Source organism: Carettochelys insculpta, chromosome 13 (genome assembly GCF_033958435.1).
Source record: "Carettochelys insculpta isolate YL-2023 chromosome 13, ASM3395843v1, whole genome shotgun sequence".
NCBI classification, from domain to species: Eukaryota; Metazoa; Chordata; order Testudines; family Carettochelyidae; genus Carettochelys; species Carettochelys insculpta.
Window position 1 is genome coordinate 19,187,235 of NC_134149.1, and position 17,201 is coordinate 19,204,435.

At 42.5% G+C, this 17,201-nt stretch overlaps 1 protein-coding gene across 3 annotated transcripts in view; it reads right to left on the bottom strand.

Moving 5' to 3' along the window:
• The window catches only part of CHRDL1 (chordin like 1), a 55,544-nt gene extending 38,881 nt beyond the window's left edge, over window positions 1-16,663 (bottom strand). For 2 of the 3 annotated variants that reach the window (XM_075007675.1, XM_075007673.1), the window contains exons 1-4: window positions 16,241-16,663; window positions 12,925-13,080; window positions 10,967-11,079; window positions 6,059-6,152 (exon numbers count right to left, since the gene is read on the bottom strand). In XM_075007675.1, the coding sequence (XP_074863776.1) occupies window positions 6,059-6,152; window positions 10,967-11,079; window positions 12,925-13,021 (304 nt within the window). In that variant the 5' untranslated portion in view covers window positions 13,022-13,080; window positions 16,241-16,663. The remainder of the gene's footprint in view (window positions 1-6,058; window positions 6,153-10,966; window positions 11,080-12,924; window positions 13,081-16,240) is intronic. The other variant, XM_075007674.1, reaches the window with a different exon arrangement.
• Between the last annotated feature and the right edge of the window lie 538 nt (window positions 16,664-17,201).

Sequence of the window (17,201 nt, forward strand, 5' to 3'; positions counted from 1 at the left end):
GATGCTCCTCAGAACACCAATCCCAAAACAAGAGGAAATCGAAGAAGGACATGGTCAGTGAAAAGGCATAATAGCCAGGTACCAGGTAAGTCAGCAACAGGCCAAACAAAACATAACCATCCAAATGGCAGGTAGGTAGCAGCAGGCTTTGAGTAACTACCCACATCCAATGCTATGTGCCCACCCATCTCCCAAGAAACTAGAACACTGAATTCAGGGAGCAGGAACGAGGAAAGAAAGGAATGGGGTGCAGGAGACATGGGTAGGAAGGTGCATGCAAACACCCAACCCCAGGAATCACAAAGCACAGTATGCTACCCTCTTAGTCTCAACCATCAGGAAAGCTGCTTTGAAGAACTAAAGAAAGCTGGCAGATGTCTGTGTGACATTTTTCTCATTCTGGCCTCCTGCCTCCTTCTCAATGAATACCCCCATGGTAGAATATGGAAATCCTGTCTAAACAGGGAAGAGTACATTTTTACTCTGATTGTAAGTTTGTGACATTATGGCTATATCTACACTACAGCGATCTGTCAACAGAAGTTACTGGTGGAAGAGATCTTCCAACAAAAATTCTGTCAACATATCACGGCCACACATGAGAGTGGATCGCTCTGTCGATCTGCTCTGTCAACAGAGAGCCGCCAGACTGCTCGGCCTTCTCTCGACAGAACAGCCAAGTGGAAGCACAGCAGACAGGGCTGCTTGGTGACCTGGAAGCCCTGTCTGCTGACAGAGGGCCCCCTGGAGTGTCTTCACGGCTTTTTTGTTGACAGATTGTGTCGAGAAAGGCGTTCTCCCTGATCTGGCAGAAGGCTGTCGACAAAAGTACCGAGTTCTGTTGACAGTACGTAGACAGAATGCATTTTTAGTGTGGATGCTCCATGAGTTTTATTGACCAAACCTGGGTTTTATTGACAAAACTCTCAAATGTAGATGTATTCAAATATTCACTTTATCATCTTAAATGAAACTTGGACTGCTCCATATTGGAACGACTCAGGTACATTGTTCAATGTAGAGAAAGCATAGTTTGTATTTTAAATTAGTTACATTTATAAATTTGTTGTCCATCAGAATGTCTTGACTAAAGGATTCATCTACATGTCTTAAAAACTAATCGGGATGTTTTGTTTCCATGAATGGTGCCATTCAGACAGTCCTGCAAATGGAAGTTCCCTAATTATTAACAGAACTGATCCAGGTCAAGCAGTTGCAATGCAAAGCTCCCTTATTGCATCCTGCAGAAGTATTTCCACCTTCATCTGGATGGACAAGCTTTAGGTGCAAGTAAGGAGTTTAGATTCCATGCCCACTTGTAAGCTAATTCGTTAGTCATTTCAGATTGTAAGCAAGGGTACCAACTGTTTTGATGCCCTTTCAGATAAGGATATCTATCCTCTGGTACCTGTGCTTCTGAACATGCACAGACCACAAAGCTTTCCATTGTTCTGCACCAAATGAAAAATGATCTCAGCTTTCTAGAAGATCCTTGTTTTATCAGGATAATCTAATTCAGGTAATAAAGCCAATAGTTCCCAGAGCTGAAAATGGAGAATAATAAAACACAGACCCTGGATTTATCAGCAAAATGAGACTAAGCTTCAAAGGACAACAAACATGGAAAGATTATGGAAAGGTTTGCTTTGAACCTCTAGCAGCAGCTGTGAGACATTGGTGAAAATTAGAAGATGTGTTGTATTTAACATGCACATGTGAAATTTGGTAAAATTCATCCCAACAAGGGGAGATTGCAACTTTCAGTGCCAGCAAGGCCCATGATGCTTTGTCTGGAGGAGATCTTAATTCCAAGAGGATGCCATTGCCAACTTCCCCCTATCAGTAGCTTTGCTCACCCAGCGGGGCTGATAGCCACCACAGGCCCCAGGCAAGGCGCCGGGGGCGGGGGGGGGGGCTTTGTACCCTGGAAGGGGCTGTGCCAAGAGTGGAAGGGATAGGGCCTAGAAGAGTTAGTAGCACTGGCCCCACCTCCTCACACCATGTGGAGTGACAGAGCAGTGCTGGCAGCACTTCAAAGGGCCTGGAGCGCCAGCCACTGCCACTGCCAAAGTAGTCATGGTGGCTGGAGCTCCAGGCCTCTTTGCAATGCTGGGTCCCAGGGCAACTGCCCCTTTGCCCCCACTCCCCCAGCAACAGCCCTGCTCTCACTTGGGTTAGTATGAAGTCCCAGTTCTCAACTAATGTTCCTGCCTCCCGGCATTACCTTTGTTGTATTAAATAAGGAAGGCTTTATTTGCGGGGATTACGCTATACAGTGCTTGTGTATCAGCAGGTGTAAGAGTCTGAGATCGCATGACTCAAGTACTACCCTATTCTGAAATGCAGTTTGGGAAGCTTTGAGGAGAAATATACGTGACTGAATATTGCATAGGATGGTAATGCAAATGATGACCAATGGCAAAGCTCCAGGATGTTCAAAGCAAGAAGATTTATTTGGACCATAGAGATGAAATTCCTGCATATCAGGGGATTCTGCCTAAAGGACATTGCATCATACTCCCACACCCCAGGAGCACATAATCTGAATCGAGCAGTGCGAGAATAGTGCCTGATTTTCCTATCCTTGTCAGTCATGAATACTACTAAAGATAAGACATCCAAGTGTGAAATCTATGGTCATGCAAAAGAACCACTGACACCATATGAGATAACACCATTGGTCCAAGGGTGGTGCAGACATATTTGAATTAAAAGTAAAAAGGTTACTCTTTGGTGGATGATTGTTCACATGTTGAAATGAGTTGCTGCCCAACACATCAGTTAGCAATGTGATAACTCACTCTATATGAAAGTTTAATTGCAATGGGGTTTTGAATGAGTTAAGAAGGGATAGTGGCACACATTTCATGAGTAGGTCTTTCTGGCAATTTTTGACCTATCAATTTGATGTCCAATACCTGCTATGATAGCAAAAAATAATACAAACACCTCCACTTGATTTGATAAAAGAGCCCTGGGAATGTCAAAGGATACATACTTAGCATTGTTAGAATATTGCAGTACACTTTCTCAGGCCTTTATTGAGATCGCTAATTTGTAGAGAATGTCTTAGATCAGATAATTCTGAAGTCTTTAGTATTCGTTATGGTAGCACCTGGGGCTAATGCACATTGTGCTGGGCACTGTGCAAACATAGCAAAGACACTGTCTTGCCTCTAAAGAGCTGTGCAGCAGGATACTAAAAGAAGAGAAATACCAAAAGAATGCCAAACATATAGTCTCTGTTTGCAAGTGAGAAAAGATGTTCCAAACAAAAAGTGACTGGTAACTTGCTAATGTAACAGTCGCTAAGGTGGTGTGTAATAAAAAATCCAGTGGCCCATTCCTAGAGAGGAACATAATGTCTAAATGCAGCTAGGGAGAAGGATGACTGTCTCTCCCTTTCTTGAGGACCTCCAGAATGCTCCAGATGGTACTTCTGTGCAGACAATTAAAAGCACCAGGAACAGGAGAAATGGGCACCAAGTGTCAGATGCACTTCTGTGTGTGTGGAGACTAAGGCTACGTCTACACGTGCAGCCAACATCGAAATAGCTTATTTCGATGTTGCGACATCGAAATAGGCTATTTCGATGAATAACGTCTACACGTCCTCCAGGGCTGGCAACGTCGATGTTCAACTTCGGCGTTGCTCAGCCCAACATCGAAATAGGCACAGCGAGGGAACGTCTACACGGCAAAGTAGCACACATCGAAATAAGGGAGCCAGGCACAGCTGCAGACAGGGTCACGGGGCGGACTCAACAGCAAGTCGCTCCCTTAAAGGGCCCCTCCCAGACACACTTTCATTAAACAGTGCAAGATACACAGAGCCAACAACTAGTTGCAGACCCTGTATATGCAGCACGGACCCCCAGCTGCAGCAGCAGCAGCCAGAAGCCCTGGGCTAAGGGCTGCTGCCCACGGTGACCACAGAGCCCCGCAAGGGCTGGAGAGAGAGTATCTCTCAACCCCCCAGCTGATGGCCGCCATGGAGGACCCCGCTATTTCGATGTTGCGGGACGCGGATGGTCTACACGTCCCTACTTCGATGTTGAACGTCGAAGTAGGGCGCTATTCCCATCCCCTCATGGGGTTAGCGACTTCGACGTCTCGCCGCCTAACGTCAATTTCAACTTCGAAATAGCGCCCAACACGTGTAGACGTGACGGGCGCTATTTCGAAGTTACTGCCGCTACTTCGAAGTAGCGTGCACGTGTAGACGCAGCCTAAGTGAGAAAGCTGGCTTGAGCACACTAAGGATCTTTATGCACAGCAAAGTTATTTTGAAATAACAGCTGTTATTTCAAAGTAATGTTGCAAGCATCTACACTATACAACTGCTATTTCAAAATAATTTTGAAATAAGAGAGGGCTTATTCCGAATTTGGTAAACCTCATTGTACAAAGAATAGTGCCTATCTGAAAATAGATATTTTGGAGTAGAGACTGTGTAGACAGGGAATAAGGGCTATTTCAAAATATGGTATTCTGGAACAGCTTATTCTGAAATAATTCTGCTGTGTAGACACCGTATTTCAGATTGGGCGCCAATCTGAAATAGGCTCTATTGTGTGTAACCATACTGTTTTGGAATAAATTTTTCTTATTCTGGGGCTTCCCTGTAGTGTACATGCATTATTCTGAAATAGTTTATTTTGGAATAATAACTCCAGAATCAACTATTCCGGAATAACTTGGCTGTGTAGACTGTGGCTACGTGATCAGGAAACCACTGAGGTTTAGAAATGATAAGTATTGACAAAGGTCCAGAAAGAGGCAGAATAATTCCTTCATCTGCAAGGGGCTTCAGGTTACCTGCCTTAATCTTAATCCCACACACGTGATTTGTAATCTCCCAAGTGGAGTCAGGAGAGATGAGGAGATAGATGTAGCCAATTTAATCAGTTGAGCTTGTGCGACAGCTGTGATCTTGACTGACTCAAAGCATTGAGCTAGGGACCTAGAGCCATGAGATGCTCCCAGAGCCATACTTGGTAGCTGAGAGCCATAACAGATTCACATCCTCTGGATTGGGCATGGAGGGTGAATGTAACACACAGACCAGCGGCTTATGCTCGTACTGTGTCTGGTACTTCAAATATTCTCCTAGCCCTGATGAGTTGTAAACTGACTCCCAAGTTCACAGCCCTCTTCTTACTTACTGCCCTCTCCTCACATGTTACAGTAGTGGAATGGGTCTTTCCACACACAATGAAGCTCTCTCTGGAGAGAGCCAAATAAACACCCTTTATATGGCACTGCATAAATAGCTTTTTATAGATGGAAACGAGGGGTGCCATTAAGAGACAAGCGTAGGGGAAAAAATCCAGTCAAACCTTTAGGCCATCGTGGGATTTATTAAAGATTCTGCATAACCTCCTTCACACAGTGACTAATAAACATACAGACTGCAAGAATTTACTATACAGTAACTAATCAGATTTATATTGTCATAAACTTCAACAGCTCTGCTTCTGTGACTTATAGCAGTCCTTAATTACAGAACTACACTAGGCTACAAAACAGAGGGCTAAATGTACAGGGATGTTACACAGCTGCACATTGTCATGGCATTTTGGAACAACTACTTATTAATGCAGCACAATGTGTAAGTGACCATGTTAAAAATAAATCTTAGCACCCTTGTCATGCAAAGCATGATGAAGAAACCACCATAGGAAATACTGGGGCTTACTATAAGCTAGAACGCATCTCCCTCCTATTATAAAAGAAGTGTATGCTGGGGTTTTTTCCGTGGAAGTTCCCGGCTTTCCATACCCCAGCATAATAGAGCACATTGCAGGTCACATTCTGGATTCCATCCCCTATCTTTATCATTGGTAATTAAAATATTTACTTAACAGGATTATTGTGAAGCTTAACAAATTAACAATTGCCAAATGTTTTGAGAGTCTTGTATGAGAGGCACAAAGTGCAAAGTAGTTTTAAGAAATATAACATAAAAGTTGAGGTCTCAGCTAAGCAGCTTCCCTGCCTTGAAGAAAAGGCATTAGTGTCTGAGATGATACATTATGGTACTGTAAATGTGCATTACCTGGGCATCGTGGACAGCACAGCTGTGGCACATGCACTGGAGTAGGGCAATGTAGGCTCGGACATCTTATTCTGCTGCATAATACGTTCCCATTCTGTAGAAGGAATGTAACAGTTAAGGAACGGACTTAGTATTGTGCCCCTATTCTGTGTCTCTAGGTATTATGGCTAAGAATGTTGTTTTAGGCCAGATTCTGGTATCAGCTACATTATCATAAGCCTGGGCTAACTCCACTGATTCCAGATTTACACTGCAGTAATGGAAATTAGAATGTGAAATAATTCCATAAAATAGTGCAAGTCCTTTCAAATCAAAGAGAGCATTTAAAAATGGAATCACAACAATTTTCATTGCTGTATTCAAGTGTCTTTTGAGCCAAATTACAATAAACTCATATGTGGCAGCCCCAGGATTGGGAGGCTGCCAGATATTCAAATATTCTGGATAATAGAGAGTTATACCTAGCAATGCATAACACTGAAGAAAAATAAGACTAGATATCAAGAAACAAACAAAAATGTATGCAGAGTACTTTATTTACCAACCACGGTAGTATTGTATATTGTATACTTATGCTGTATTTGCTGTTTACTTTCATTGTCCTGTACTTAACAGAACTAAAATTTACTTGTGGTTAAAATGCTGGGTATTTGAGAGTTCCAGATGATAGAATGCTGGATATGAAAGAATTTACTGTATACTTAGAAACTGCTTTTTCCTCAACTAAGGGTGGATTTGATGATGAATGATAAGTCTCTGAAGCAGTTCCTGCTGAGGATTCATTTGAGAGCAAAAGAGATCATAGAGTTTGTGATTTTTCATTCTTCCACTAAACATTCAGAGAGTTCTCTGTTCTCGTTGTATTGAGGCAAAAAACAAAACAAAACAAAACAAAACAGCAACCAAAAAAAAAAAAAACCACACCCCAAAACCATCTGGTTATTTTTCTAAGAAATATGAGCAAGGTTTGAGACTAGGATTCATTATTCATAATTAATGTAATATTCTGTTTTACCATATCTGGGATTGATTAATAATTAAAGCACAGGGAATATTGAGTCCCCCATGTCTATAAACCATCTGTATTACACCAGAAAAGACTATTCATTTCAGATTTCCACTCTGTTTCATACCCCTCATTCAGCTGGGAAAGCTGTTCATGCCTGTGAACAAAAGAGACTCTTCAACATGAACATTGGTGCTGTGCTGTGTTTGTGAATGTTTGTAGTTTCTGGTGTCGTTTGAAATAAATCCACTTCAACTTCACACGGGCCATCAGATTCCTGGGACTGCTCCAGGAAATCTGCCTCCATTTGGCTGGGCTCCAATATGTATTAGAATGCTTTGGTATAGTCCCATCACTGTATACAAGCAGTCCTTGCCTTCATCATAAAGCACAATACCAGTCTGGAAAAGGGCTCTTAAACTTTGTGTCTCAGTGATTCCAGATTGAATGTGGAGCGGCTGCAAAAAAAGGGCCAGCCTTTTTGTTGTAAACTGTTTGGGGCACAGTGACTTTCATTTACTTTAGATCGGTGCAGTGCCTTGCATGATGGGATCTCAGGCCGATTAGTTCATAGGCTGCAATGTAAATATTAAATTCTCTGTTGGTGTAAATGGGCACCAGTGGTGTTTTACTCATTTATATCAACAGCAACAACAACAAAAAATTGACCCAAATGTTGGATTTTTTTTAATTACCAGCTATGCAAATTTAACCTGAGCTCTGAAGACCAAGCTAGATTCTTTCCTTCTTGTGCATCAACATAATGCATTCTGCAGGCCAGGTTCTATCCTCAGTGGGTTTACACCCTTGCAATTGACTAGAATTTAGTAAGCAGGGCTGTTTATGATAAGCAAGGAATAAAAGAATTCAGCTCTCTCCTTTTTTCACTGTTGGCCTTGCTAAAAAGTACAGGTTGAACCTCTCTAATCTGACAACAACCATAATCCAGCATGACTTTAATTAGCTGCATATCCACTTAATGGGTGTGGCCATGTTTCCTGTGGACCCATAAAGTTTGTTTACAGCCACCAGTCCTGGCTCTCAGTGTTCTGTGCTGTTATTTAGCTCTAATTTACCCCTAAATGTCAGTAAGAGTCCAGGAAACAGTGGATGTGTTGGTAATGTGCTAGACAATATTGACCTCCTGGCCCATCAAATTCTCTTGTTTGGCACTGTTCAGGTCTCAAGGGTGCCAGATTAGAGAGGTTCAACCTGTAGTAAACTTTTTAGTCACTGATGTCTGACTCTGAACTCGCACAGGAAGCAGCTCTAGCCCTGTTTATAGAGTTACTTTTCAGACTAGAATAATGATCTAGCCATTTACAGACACTTAGCTGAAGTGAAGTTTCCAGGCAATGCTAACTCTATCTGTCCCTCCCTGGTGGGAGACAATGCGTTATCTGCTTTACTTTTAAATGGTAACATGCAATCACAGCAACATATGAAATACCAATTACTACTGATTTACTGCTACAATTTCCCCCTTAAAATCAGAGCCTGCTCACTGTTCTCTGAGCTAAATTGTTCTCCAAGCACAAGTTGGATAAATGGGTGGGTATTGGAGACACGCATAGGGAATCTTTCCATCTAGGCTGCAGAATGGCTGTGATTCCACCCCACAGCTACTTTTTCACCCCCGCAAAGAGAGGGAGGAGGGAGTTGGCTGCTGGATCCATGTACAGTAAACCTTCGGTATAGCAGACCCGGTTTTACTGGATGTCGGTAATAATGGACTTACACTAGTCTGTCCCCTCCCCAAGGAACAAAAAGTACTGTACTGTACAGAACTGTAAATGGCAACTCACCAGAACCACCCCTGGGTCCCCTCCCCCACCCACTCCCTGCAGCCGAGACTGCCACAGCCACAGGGTCTGTCGCTGCCGCCCAATACCCCTCATAGCCAGAGGAGCCCTCCATGCTCAGAGCAGAGCCCGAGCAGCTGGGAGCTGGAGGAGCTACCGAATTCTCCCTTCTATGTTGCGGGTATATTAATCATTAAGAAGATCTATATGTAAATAAGTCGCATAACAACAATTGTTATTGTTCAGTGAAATTGACTATTCAGTAAACCCTTGGGTTTAATGGATTTTTGGGATTAATGGACACTGCTCCCCCCATTAGTCTGTTAAATCAAGGGTTTACTGTAGTCTCATATCCACTGAAGTGGCAGGAGCCACTTCTGGGCTCCGCTTGGTGGTGAACCTACCCTCTATTATGCTATGTCAGGAACCTTGCAACAGCCTCCTGAAAGATTGTGCATTACCTCCTTCTTACAATGGACATGGCCTTTCTTCTGTCCTACTTCCACTCATTGTCCTGTATCCCTTTGCACTAGGTCTGTGGTCATTCAATCCATGTTTGTTTCTAGAAGGAGGATTTTCCCCGCATAACTCTTACAATGAATGAGTTTACATGGAAAAAAACAGCTCTCGATAATACCTATGAGGCCATCCCTATACAGTAAGTTAGTATGCCACATGCTTTCCTTTTCCGCCAACTTGTCTGACTTCTTCCTAAAAATCAGTTATGGATGAACTCTCTTTTCTTTCTACCGTCTCAAATTAATATCCCTCCAACCCCCAACAATTTAACAAAACCCTTCTGTGCGGTAAGGAGCATTTTACTGTTCACTGGTTCAGAAGGCGTTTTAAACATTCATGGAAGAGTCCACAAAAGTGAATGGAATATCCCTGTAGCTTTAAAACTCTGGAGTGTCACATATTAGTGATTCAAATCCCTGAACCATTGTGGGTTTTCTGTATAGTCATTTCAAAGCACTCCAGGACAAACTGTGCTTGCTGATATGCTCCTTCCCCCCGACATCCCTAAGTGATCTGTCGAGTTGTGAAGGGGTCTGTCACTGTGGTATCCAAACATCAGTCACCTGTTGAAAGGAGCCTGATCACATCCAGAAATCTTATAGCTTTATAGAGAGATTTTCCCCACTTGCTGCTCTGCTTCTGTGCAGCAGAGATAAGCTGGAGGAGGTGATGTGCACCAAAGCCAAGCTTGTGGGCTACTGTTTGCATGTGCACATGGAAGTGAAGTAGCAGATTCTTCAGAAGTGCTGCAGAGGGCCCTGGGGTTTATACTTGCAAGGGGATGAATGGTCCAAAAGAATTTATTTAGCATTAATAATAGGAGACCAACTGCAACATCTGGACTATCCCATGTGGTAGTGATCCAAATACCTGAACCATGAGGAAGTTTGTGTTTAAAATGACTATAAAGCACTTGAAGGGACATATTCTCCCTTCTGAGATATTGTCCCGCTCCACCTTCTGTCAGGTTGCAAAGGGTCTATCTCAGCATCAGTCACTGACTGAAGGGCTCATCCTTTCATGTCAAAGCCAGTTCTTCCTGCTCCTCAGCCTCATCTTTTCTTTTCCTTCATTCTCCCTGCCTTGTCCTGTATTTTACAAGTTGCAGCATCCCATCCCCATCCCCCCAGTGCACCAAGGGAGGAGATGTCTTTGCTGTGGGAATGCCCAACTGGAGAAATGGGTGTTGTCTCTAGATCTCAACACAGTCAAGCTTGGTCTCAGTCTAAGCTTTCATCCAAAATGGGGAGGACCATATGTGGATGCAGGGTTCATATTAGTCAAGCTTTAATGCAAAGAACATGCACAGCTGATAACTAGTTAAGGAGTCTTTTGTCTGATCCATCACTTTAAAGGTGTGCGTGATTTGTGGTTTTTTGCTAGTACTGCCCTTTTCTGTTGAAGCAGTGAATCCCAGATGTGGAATACCCTTTGTGTCTGGAGTTTCCAAGAAAGTCAATGAGAGATACACATGATAGGAGAGTGGGATTGGGCCACACTGCTGTGTAAGTACAATGCAAAGATTTGTACTTAGTAAAGAACATGCAAGAAGTCACTAGATCTAAATTTGAACTGACCTACCTCAGAGCAAAGACAGTTAACACAGTAAACGAGTCCATAGGGTTCTAGGTAGGGATGCCATCTTTCTCCTACACGGTACTTCTTATCTTGAAAGAGACAGTACGTCTCTGAATCTGTTAAAATATGGAATACGAAAGTGCTATGAATTGCTGATCCCCTTCTGTACATAAAAGAGTTGTAGCTATGATATTTCTACTAGGAAACCACAGAGCTGAGTTTGTTGCAGGTGCAAGGAAGTTAATAAAGAATTCTATTTTTTCCTTTTTTCAAGAACTCTGTCTAAAATTAATGCCGTTCTATCAAGCACCAGTTTTTTGCACAGCTCTTACCAGGTTTCTGATGTTGTGTTTTTTAGGTTAGGTTGATTCACTAGCTTTTCCCGTCCAAGCGATTTGAGTTCAAATCCTGGGACAGTCACAAATGAAAGGGTATAGTTCCCTTTCAGAGGCACTGCAGCAGTCTCTGCTCAGGACAGCAGAGGTGTACAAGAACAGGCTTGTGGAATGTGCATTGTGCTTATACTGCATGTTCTATATTCCATAGTTTAAGAAGATTAAAGAGGAGCTATTTGTCATGCTACTTGATACAGTGTATTGATCTGACTTATACAGTAATGTGCAAGTTATTTTAGGGGCCTATTTTTCAGCAAAGGCCTCTAATTTCAGAAGTATAGTTTTCCACTTGCAACCAACAGCAAACACAACTGATATCATTTAGTCAAGCTGTTGCTTTGGTAAATGTTAATGTCAATGCTCATGATAAATTATCACCCCTCTTGCAAACACATCTCGTAGCAACACACAAATACTTGTCTCCCAAATGTGAGAAAAAGGAGTGGAATGTCCTTAGCATTCAGTCTGCTAAAAGCAGGTAGCAAGATGCAGGGATTACTGGTGGTGTGTGTAAAGTGATCTGCTTTCACTTCAGACAGCTGCATGGTGAATGAGGCTTAGTGTCTGAAAAAGTAATGAACTGAAGTTGCAACTGGAAGTTGCTGAAATTTTCTTGTGCTGCCTCTGCTCTGCACAAGGCTAATTTGCACAGTCCTTTCTTGTGAGTAAGAGCAGGAGAGCAGATATTGCCTTCTTTGGACCAATTCCATTTATTTTTTTCTTCATTCACTTGACTATGGCAAGAAGCTGGGTTTGGAAGACTTGACATTCTGTCTGAATACTGACTGTTTCTTCAGTAACAAACAGTCCTGTAGCACCTTAGAGAGACTAACAAGTTTTGAGATCATACAATGGCCAAAACTGATGCACAAGCAAATAGAAATGAACCCTTGAGGTCCCCTTGCAAGGCTATAGTCTCCCTAAAAATACAGGAGTTTGCTGTTAATTACCCCTTCTTGTAAATCATACTTTCTCAAATGTGTAATATCTCCCATGAATCATTTGGTTTCTAAAAATATTTCCTTTGTGTTGTTTGTGTTCCTTCATATATCACACTAAGTTTTTGACAGTGCCTGGATCCTTAATTTTTTCAAAGACTATTTCATTTTTAATCCAGTTCACATGAGGTTTTTGGAAAACAACAGAGCTGCCTTGGAGAAGGGTTGCACTAGCTGAAAAGCTCAGCACAATAGTCTTATAGACAGGACAAAATCCAGATAATCTGTCAGTTGTTTATAGAGGTCACTAAAATGCAGTTAAGCACTCTCTATTTGCAGGACTTTTGAAGTAAAACGGACTTGGCAGCTTGATGTGTTATGGTTTTTTATGATGCGATGAAATCTGTATGACTTTATGGAAAAAGACCAGCATTTATTTTGATTTGATTCTATTAAATGAAAACAAGCAGACACATTTTTTCTGTGTTAGACTCATTTTAATGCAAAACTGTTGTTAAAGTTCTATTGCGTATAAAATTTTCATTTGACACACATAACTGATAGACACCAGGAAAACCAACATTCAGTTTACTATGATAGATGCATTTCTATTATGAGGTTTACTTACGTTTTACTTGTTCCGATTTACCTCCATCTATGAAAAGGAGCCAGAGCACACAGGAGAAGATAAATTGAAAGTCCTCCAACCTCCATTTTTGACTCATCTTTGCCAAAAAAAAAAAAAAGGCAAGAAAAATCCTTCAAAGCACAAAATGTTGAGCTGCTGGGAAGAAAATGTGAAAAGTCTTAAGACTGAAATCCTCTTGGACTACTTAAGATGAAAGTCTCCAATATGATTTCCACCAATATGTAAAAATCTACAACTGCCAGTAAACAAGACTAACCAAAACAATAGCAAAAAGACTGTTCAGAGCTTTGTTTAGTGGAAACATTTTGGCATGAGATTAAATTGCTTCATTTTTGGAAAAAGGGTCACATTCCCTTTCATAAAAGCGGAAAAGTGGGTATTACATCTCATGAAGTTCCTGTCTAATTGCAAAGCAAAGAACTTGCAAAGTGCATACAGCCTGAACACTTAATTCCCTCTTTCACAAGAGAAATAATTTGTTTAGAAGCTTTTCCCTGGACAGAATCAGATCTTTTGTATGTAAAGAAGGGCTGCAATGCCTTAGCTTTGTCATGGTAAGAGCAATCTGAACCTTGAATATGTGTTAAGTCTTTAATGCAGCATTCACATTTATTTCAGTAGGGTCAGAATTACACTCCTAATCAATTCATCCCCTATCTCCTCTTATTTTCGGTCTCCATAAAATTGACTGTTTGGGAGTTAGCTGTTATAGTTACCTTGAAACTTATCTTAGTAACTGCTGTGTTCAGCAGTTTTATGTTGAAGATACATATGCAAATAACATGTCAATCTTTATTCATATAGAGCATTAGTTACCAGCAGACGGCTAGCATAGACTCCATAGAGCACAGTATGCCTTGTCCTCAAACCTGTGCTCATGGTGCCAGACTGCAAAGTCTGTTTGTCTTTTGTTTGTCTTTTTAAAGACAGTCTACTTATAGGGAAAAAAGCAGACTGAACAAATTATAATTAACGTGGGTCATTCTATTAAAAAAATCCAATCTGTAACAATAAACCAATAAATATGCAAACCTCAATAGAGAAATTTATTGCTCTGTTAAAAGGACAATTGGGAAAAATTTACACTGTTATGTATGTGGGTTTTAAAAACGTTCTCAGTATTGGTTTCCTGTTACAAAAGTGATTCCCTAAAGGAAATTTAAATAAATATATAAGCTTTCTAACATACATTCAACTCATTTCACCTCTTTAGATAAGTTATGTTCAGATGACTTTTCAAAAATAGACCTCTGCACAAAGATTTCACAAGGTTTCCGTGAGGCATTATCAAAGCAGAAATATTTACTATATAGGTGTAAATTTAAAAAATTAAGGACAATTTGGAAAAATGGAGAGAGATGTACTCAGAAAAAAAAACCAGATGTTCACCTTAATATACTGTTTTTCAATTTTTCTCATAGAAACTAAACTAAATGATTATACAAACTACAGAGTAGTCATTTTGTCATGCACTTCTCAGTAGCACCTTAAAGACATCATCCACGTAGAATTACTGTTTCTGACTTGGGGTTCTACAACAAGGGACTGATGAGATGGGTGATTTGAACTATTACGTGTGTTTGTCTTTCTCATGCTCTAATTTCTTGCACTCCATACCCCCAAACCAAGACCACAAGATGACCATCTACCCTCCCCTTTCAAAACAGTACACTCTTTCTGTCTACTCATCATTGACCTCCGGCTGGTACTGTATAGCCTCCCTCTAAATAATTTAAAATGCATCTGAAAACATTCAAAACATAATGTAACTTTAGTTGGGTGCTCTTTACACAATAGCAAAATAGAATTTTACATTTCTTCTTGAGACCAAGAAATAAAATATCATTTTAGGAACAAAGGTTTGTCATCATTTTTTCTCATGAGGTGTTCAACTCTCCTTGGACATTTTTGAAATACATTTCAAAAAGTTGATTAAAATGAAAAAAAAGGCAATTTAATCTCAGTACAATATGCTTGTATTCAGACCATCAGTAGCATGCCTCAGATCACTGGCAAAATGTGGGGATTTTAAAAACTGGCTTTTTTGGGGATGCTGTTTGAGCAAAACATATTTGTAAATGGAGCACGATTATGCCTCTTGGAGTGTCTGGAATGCTTTGATTGTTAACTAGACTGAAGAAAGCTCAGAAAACCTTCAATTTCAAAATATCATTTCCTTAAACTCTTAAAACCCAGCTTGCTTAAAGGTAGGAATTTTATGTAATATAATGAAATAGAGGAGTCATTAATGGAAATTATAAGGATTTTTATCTCTTAAATGTCAAGCTCTTTGTTACAAACCCAAATACAGATACTTTTAGCATTAAACACCCTCCCTTTATTTTTGAGCAATATCCAATATTCTGAGCTAATAAATTGCAATTAAAATTGAACCTTTTTATTAACTGTTATAGGTATTCATCAGTAAGAGTCCCATTTTTAATTAACAATGCCCAGGACTGAAATAAGGCAGACAACAAAGATCTATTTCCATGTCCTTTGATTTCCCAGAAATCAGATTTAGTAGCTGAAAAGACAAAGTATGGCTCCACTAGTTTTTATATTATTAGTACAAAGCAGGAATGTTCCAAGAACATCTAGAATACATTTTAAAAAGATCCGTGACATGATCAATGGTATAACAAGCTGCTAGACTCCACGAGTATATTCAGATAAGCTTTCTCCTGGAAGTTTAATCGGGGGAGTGAGCACAAAATGTGAATGGCAAGAAATGAAGCTATTGATTTAAGAAATCGGCAACTGACTGCAGAGAGTGTCAGTCACTACGGAGCGATTTGCTGTCCAAAAATGTGTCACTACAACCACTAATTTTCTCATCGGCAAAGGGCCGTAGGGGGAAAGACTTCTCAGGTGCTTCACTAAGGTTATTTTCTCGCAGCGGCAGCCAATTTTAATGACGGGTGGTTGGCTGCAGCCGTGGCCGGAGGACAGATTGCTAAGGGGTGAAGCACACCCCGCTCCCATAGGCGCGCCTGTCTCTAGAGTTCCCTGTCTCGGTGGGCAGAGCTCTCAGCCTCTGACCCCTAAGGAGGAGGAAACTTTAGTCCAGGGAGGGCTCCCTTCGGCGGGGTCAGAGGAGTGAGTTTTGCCCAGCGGAGCCCCTAGGCTGGGTAGCGAGGAAGTGGGGCGGGAGGGTCACGGCCGGGGCTGAGGCTCGGAGGGGCGCTTTTAGGTGTGTCTGTGCTACAGCTGCCTGCTCCCCCCTTCCCCCCACCCCCAGCCAGGCCCGCAGAACTTTCCCCGGGTCCCTGTCCGGCGGGAGACTGGAACAAACCTGCAGGCAGGGAAGGCTGCAGCCTGGGGGGCTGGTCGGTTTCAGGCGTCGCCGGCAGCCAGAGCGCTGGTCAGTTTCAGTCGCGGCGGCTGGAGACTCTGGTGGCAGCCGAGAGGCGAGGATCGCTCAGCCCCAAGCGGCTCCCCAGGCTCAGCCGCGCAGTCCCAGTCAAGCGGCGCTTCCCTCCCGGAGCCGGGGCGAGGGGGTGTTACTGGTCCGCTCCCAACCTGAGCCGGTTGGGGCGGAGAGTCCCGGGGAAGGGCTGCCAAGGGTCTGAGGTTGCCCGGTCTGAGGGGGAGAGGCTGATCATCTGCCGCCGGCCCCCCTTCCACCCACCGCCGCTCGCCGCCCGGCAGCACCTCGGAGGATGCTCTGAAATGAGTCTTGCCGGGCAGAGCCGCCGGGAGCCGGGCTGCTGCGGGAGCAGGATCCGCCTTTCCCTCCCACCCTCTCCTTACTCTGTCCCCCGCGCCACCCCCCGCTGCCGCCTGGCACACAAGTGCGGATTGACAAAAGTTTGGGGTGGAGTTTGTTTGATTTGGGGAGCGGGGGAGGGGCCGTCTAGGAGAAGCTGGAGAGTAAGTGCATCAGGCAAAGGAGCTCTTTCCTTGGCAGGGGTCTCAGAGCTTCTTCCCTGCCTCTCTCTGGGCTAGCAGGGAGCATCAAGAGATCCTCTCCACTCGAGCAAACTTCACCCTGAGCTTAAAGGGGCCGCTGGGCCAGATCCGGGGACTAGTTCCCCTACCACCCCGCGCCCTTCACAACATGTCCGGCAGGCCAGGAGGATGCAGCTTATAATGCTGGATACTTCATTTCTAAAAACAGAAGAGAACAGTCTGCCCGTCCTTAGGCAGCAAGTTGCAGACATTTAATAGAAATCTATCAAACTTCTATCAAATGTATAAAGGTAAATGTGATAGCAAATGAGATCCTGCCTAAGCGGGGTACAGATGGAGGGGGA